This window comes from Salvelinus alpinus, chromosome 11 (genome assembly GCF_045679555.1).
Source record: "Salvelinus alpinus chromosome 11, SLU_Salpinus.1, whole genome shotgun sequence".
NCBI lineage: Eukaryota > Metazoa > Chordata > Actinopteri > Salmoniformes > Salmonidae > Salvelinus > Salvelinus alpinus.
In genome coordinates this window covers 59,372,895-59,378,894 of record NC_092096.1, presented here as the reverse complement: position 1 = coordinate 59,378,894, position 6,000 = coordinate 59,372,895, and the positions used below count along the sequence as shown (strand labels likewise).

The 6,000-nt window shown below is 39.5% G+C and overlaps 1 protein-coding gene across 4 annotated transcripts in view; it reads right to left on the bottom strand.

Moving 5' to 3' along the window:
- Window positions 1–383: 383 nt before the first annotated feature.
- The window catches only part of LOC139534929 (protein phosphatase 3 catalytic subunit alpha), a 137,512-nt gene continuing 131,895 nt past the window's right edge, over window positions 384–6,000 (bottom strand). For 2 of the 4 annotated variants that reach the window (XM_071334465.1, XM_071334466.1), the window contains 2 exons: window positions 5,963–5,992; window positions 384–2,435 (listed from right to left, as the gene is read on the bottom strand). In XM_071334465.1, coding sequence (XP_071190566.1) covers window positions 2,242–2,435; window positions 5,963–5,992 — 224 coding nt within the window. In that variant the 3' untranslated portion in view covers window positions 384–2,241. The remainder of the gene's footprint in view (window positions 2,436–5,962; window positions 5,993–6,000) is intronic. The other 2 variants (XM_071334467.1, XM_071334468.1) reach the window with 1 other exon arrangement.

Sequence of the window (6,000 nt, the reverse complement as noted above, 5' to 3'; positions counted from 1 at the left end):
TCACACTTTTAGTTAGACCTCACTCAAACCCTTGTAATTTTTGTCTTATGTTGCACCTACCCCACATTTTTCAGGAATATTCTTATTTTGTTACTAAATGTATCCAGAGTATTTTAAGAATTCGTTATAAACAAATTTTGCGAAAAGTATATTAAATATAAAATGCACATAAGATCAACAATGTAATGTTTGGATTCAGTCTTGTGAACTGTTGTGTCCTCACCTTTTGAAGAGAGATACATACTTGTTGGGAGACAGCGGTGAAATCCAATTTATGAAATAAATATTATGATATCATTTATGAAGCGCTCATTATGAATGTTTTGGCGAATGCTGTGTCATCACTCACAGTCATCATGCAAAAATGTCCAGAAGAGTAAATATTTAGAATGTAATACATTTTTATTTAATATGTTTACATAGATTTTCAGTTCGCAGACTTGAAATCTGAGAAGAAGAAATTCTGGCTATATCACACACAAAAAAACTGTTTTGTTAAGTTGAAATTCATGCACATTTTTTATTGAACAGTAATAGAAAATACTTTTTCATAGTTGCGTGTGCATGCTTCATCTGCCAACTGTTTCAAAGTTAAATTACAAAAGCAAAGCTTCATGTCATGTAGTGAAATACTTGGGCATATAAGCATTTTTTTTTAAAGGTCATGGAGTTTTTTGTTTTATTGATATACAAAGCAGAGTTCCAAATAATAACAATAATCATAATAATCAAATTACACTTTCTGTGGCACGTGTACAAAACAGAACAAAAATGTCTTAACCGTTATATGACATTAACAGCTATCATGCATTTTGAGTTCCACATGTAACCACAAACCTCACAAGAATGGTCAAACATACTAAATTTGACTGTGTGCACTTACAAGCGCATGTTAAAAATATGATTCCTCCTCCATGTCAGATAATTAAATGCATACATTTTAAAAGAAGTTGAGGGATATAAAGCATTATCATGGTGTTAATTTAATGAATGCCAGTATATGTTCACTAAGCGCACTACATTTCAAAACAGGCCCCGGCAGCCAAGGTATTCAATTAATTTATCCATTTCCTTTGTTTGAGTTTATAAAACATGCATAGGCAGACACTTTTAGTTTGTATTTTTTACACAATATAGGTTCTTTACGCTTACTTTGTTCGCAATACTTTAAAAAGAGAAATGAACATTCACAGAATTCCACCAAGACACAATAAAATCTCTATCCCCAAAAACATTTTTTTATATTTGCAAATTATAGATAAATGTAAATTCCAGTTGTGAAACTTCCCAAAAAATAGATATTCATCACCAAGGTATTAATTAGCCATTATACAGAAATCCGGGTCAAAAGCACACACCAAATGAACCTGGGGTAAGCATAATCTGTACAAAACCATAAAACATTTTTTTTTTTTGGCATTTCAACAAGGTTGCAACATTCTTTTTAAGACTGCCTAATTTATCTGAGAGCTATTTTATAAGAGTAGCAAAAAAAGTTATCAATAAATATTCTTTACTTAGTTTGTACACCCTTATGTTAAAAACATTTTTTTTCATGTTCTGTCCTTTTTAGTGCTGTATTTTGTAAACGTACAATAGTTAGTAAGAAGTTACACAACATTTTCATATCCAGTAGAACAGGGCTCTCCAACCCTGTTCCTGGAGAGCTACAGTCCTGTTGGTTTTCACTCAAACCCTAATCTAGCGCACCTGATTCTAATAATTAGCTGGTTGATGAGCTGAATCAGGTGAGATCCAACTGGGGTTGTAGCGAAAAACTAGAGGGTAATTCTCCAGGAACAGGGTTGGAGAGCACTGCAGTAAAATGAGTGAGGGGCTTTCATAAAACATCTCCTTTAGAGAGACCAAGAGAAAGAGATCCTGTCTGTCTCTCTCGTACTGAAGTACAGAATCAAGCACGTCATCACCAGCTTCGAGGAGGCCAAGGGCCCAAAAGAGTGAACAATGCGAAAAACTTAGTCGTTTCTACAAGTTTTTTTTCTAAAAGGCATACCCAAAGACTAGAGTCTCTCCTGCGGTTGTTGTACTGTAAGCGCCACTTCCTGTGAGCACCACTTCCTGTAAGCGCATTCCTGATCTCGTCCCTCCCTTTTCTCCTCCACCCTGCTCTCTCCTCTCTGCCGCCACGTGGCAGACTGCGACGAGGAGGATGGTGGTATAACACCCCACCCTGGTCGCCACAGGCTGCCACCACCACCCGCCGCGGTGAAGTGTGCCCCTTCACTGGATGCTGCTGCTGCTGTCCTTGGCGTCCGTGCCATTGGTCTCCGAGGACAGAGCTTTGTTAAGGGAGTTGAGGCTGGCGTCGGAGGGGAGGCCGTCCCGCCTTGGGGGCATCCGCTCATTAATGCGGTCCAGGCCCTTGGCCTCCTCAAAGCTGGTGATTTTGTGCTGGGGCGAGAAGCCCATGATGGCTGGAGGATGGAGAGAGGGAGTGGGGGATGAGGGGAAAATTGATGCAGGGGTGATTTAGAGGTAGAGAAGACATGTAAAATATGAGGTTAGTTATTTCTGGTTCACATGCCGAAACACAGACACATCAATGTGTTTTGAGATGTCTTTGGTTTTGTTCAGCGTCAAGAATTCATCGTGAATCAAGTCATGTGATGACAGAATAACGAATGAAAATCTGTTTCTGAATTGGTTGGTTATATAAACCATTGCACTGAATGGAAAGTCACTTGATAGTTCTTAGCCAAGCAGAGGTCTAGTGGGTCAACCGACAGAAACCACATAATTTTAACATTATAAATAGTTATTTGTGGGAACAAAATACCCCAAAATAAAAATCGATACTATTTTATCTGCTTAGTGTTTTCATAGAAATAACTACAGTATGAATGCAAGCTGAGTGTGTGTACACTGAGTATACCAAACATTAGGAACACCTTCTTAATATTGAGTTGCACCTCCCCCTCCCTTTTGCTCTTAGAACAGCCTTAATTCGTCGGGGCATGGACTCTACAAGGTGTCGAAAGCGTTCCACAGAGATGTTGGCCCATGTTGACTCCAACGTTTCCCAGAGTTGTGTCAAGTTGGCTGGATGTCCTTTGGGTGGTGGACCATTCTTGATACACATGAGAAACTGTTGAGTGTGAAAAACCCAGCAGTGTTGCAGTTCTTTATACAAACCAGTACGCCTGGGACATACTACCATACCCTGTTCAAAGGCACTTAAACATTTTGTCTTTCCCATTCACCCTCTAAATGACACACATACACAATCCATTGTTTCAAGGCTTAAACATCCTTCTTTAACCTATCTCCTCGCCTTCATCTACACTGATTTGAAGTGGATTTAACAAGTGACATCAACAAGGGATCATAGCTTTCACCTGGATTCACCTGGTCAGTCAATGTCTATATAGAGCAGGTGTTCTTAATGTTTTGTACACTCAGTGTATATCTAATACAGGTCTAACTTCTTTCTGCCGAGAAATTTGAACACCTAAATTAATAAATTACATTTTACTTTCACATACAATGTATAGGTGCAGTTAAATGTGTTGTTTTACAGGGTCAGCCATAGTATTACGGCACCCCTGGAGCAAATGAGGGTTAAGTGCCTTGCTCAAGGGCACATCAGCAGATTTTTCACCTAGTTGGCTCAGGTATTCGAACCAGCAACCTTTCGGTTACTGGCCCAATGCTCTAAACACTAGGCTACCTGCTGCCCTTGTAAATTATGAATAACATATTCAATGCAAATCAATTTATAACATTTTTGACATGCATTTTTCTTGATATTTTTGTTGTTATTCTGTCTCTCACTGTTCAAACAAACCTACCATTAAAATTATAGACTGATCATTTCTTTGTCAGTGGGCAAACGTACAAAATCAGCAGGGGATCAAATACGTTTTTCCCTCACTGTAGTTCATTCTGCCTTTTGAAGACGGCAGAGAACTATAATACAATCAATATGAACAATTCATTACAATAAATTACAACACAATACCAACACCAATTACCATATCTCAATTATATAACCCGATTGACAAAAGGAATACATAATCCGACTGAACTATAGGTGAGTGTCTGGTGCTGGAGGACAATAGGTTTTCATTGTGCCATTGCCTTTCAATCAAGGACAGATTTACAAAAAGTAAAAACACTACTGATAAATCACATAATTGACTCAAACAGAAAAGTATGTAAGTCAATTATGTGACGGAATTAAGCATTTTGACAATGACATGGGGAAAATAAATGTGCAAATTATTCAATGTGAAAGTGAATGTAGTGTAATGCGGAAGTAAAACAGTAAAAACAACAATGTTGCAGCTGATGCTCTCTTAAAAAATAAACCTGAAGATAACTGAGTGCATATTGAATAAGGGCACGATTAAAACCCCTGAGGATCCCCAGGACCAGACCTCCCCACCACTGTACTATACAAACAAAACAAAAGGAAATGGAAAAAGATTTTAAAAAAAGAAGGAAAATAGAGTGTGGGGCCCACCAGACTGAAACATACAGGATACCACAAAAAGACTACGCTCACATACATAGACACCAGAGGAGGCTGGCGGAAGGAGCTATAGGAGGACGGGCTCATTGTAATGGCTGGAATGGAATCAATGGGATTGTACGAAACACATCAAACACATGGTAACAACGTGTTTGACTCCGTTCCATTGATACCATTCCAACCGTTACAATGAGCCCGTCCTCCTATGGCTCCTCCCACCAGCCTTCTCTGATAGACACTACTACAGAGGTACTTGGTGCTAATCACTTGTTAAGCCTGCTCAGAACATGCAGCAAATTACTAATAAGGGACAATGGGGTTATAGTGGTTGTGGGCAGCTACATTTTCAGGAGATCCTTTTTTTGGATCAGGGGGCACCATTTTGGAGGAATTACCCATATTATGGAATTATGGGTGTAGAGAGAGGGGGCTGATGGGACTTGTAGTTGTGTTTCTGCATAGCACGGGTCAGTCACAGGTTATTAGCAGCTCAACAAAGAGAACACGACACAGAGGAACCACAAGGAAAAAGAGGGAAAAAGAGTCTTGGGACTGATGCACGTAATCCTCTAGGGGGTGCTCAAGAGGAGTCGCTGAACAATTCCAAAGTAAATAGCAGCTAGCCAACAAACCGCTATTTACTGCATAGTTGAGGTTGTTCTTTGTTGCGTGGGTTTGTTTGCCCATTTGTTTCTGGACTTGGAGTCCAATTCAAAACTTTGGTTGGAAAAGCACATTTTGTTCCGATTTGTTTCTATCGAACGTACTGTATATTAGTGAAAAAACAAAGCAGAACTGCATGTTGTTTCAAAGGGGAAAATCGAATGGCAAGACTGAGTCGGTGGGTGAGTGGGTGCAATGGCATGGGGTGTGAAGATGCAGGTGTGCCATAATATCCTTGGTTGGTGTTTTTTTAGAGAAACTTATGATTGGGCACTATTTAGTGGAGGGGACCAAGACTCAATTCAGTCTGTAGCGCGGAAGATCTGCGTTTTAGCGCGGTTTAAAATTCATAGGTCATTTCCAATAGAGCAGACATATGCAACATTTACCGTGAATGCAGTCTCGGCGAACATGATAACATTGCCTTTAAATGTCAATCGCGCTACAACACAGATCTTCTGCGCTACGGATTGAATCCAGCCCTAATCTAAAAACTTTGTGAGAGGGAGGGAGGGGAAGGGGGGCTACTGTATATCCTAGCAGGTTTAAAGAAAAGTCATGCACTTAATGTCTCACCACCTGACTGATATGAACTTTGTTCCCCTTTAAAACAAACGTCGCTTTTCTGTACTTTCCCCCCCCGTTTATTTATTTGTAATTTTTTTGGTTTGATTTTGGTAAATTATTATGTCACAATTTGTTAGACCAAACACCCAACACACTCTGTAACAAGCTACGGCGAAAAGGATGAAAACTCCCATGTCTATTGCGATAAGAAGCAACAGATAGGGCTGCCGGCCTATTTACCTTCATCTGCCTCAATAGCCTCAATAGTAGCTGAAGAG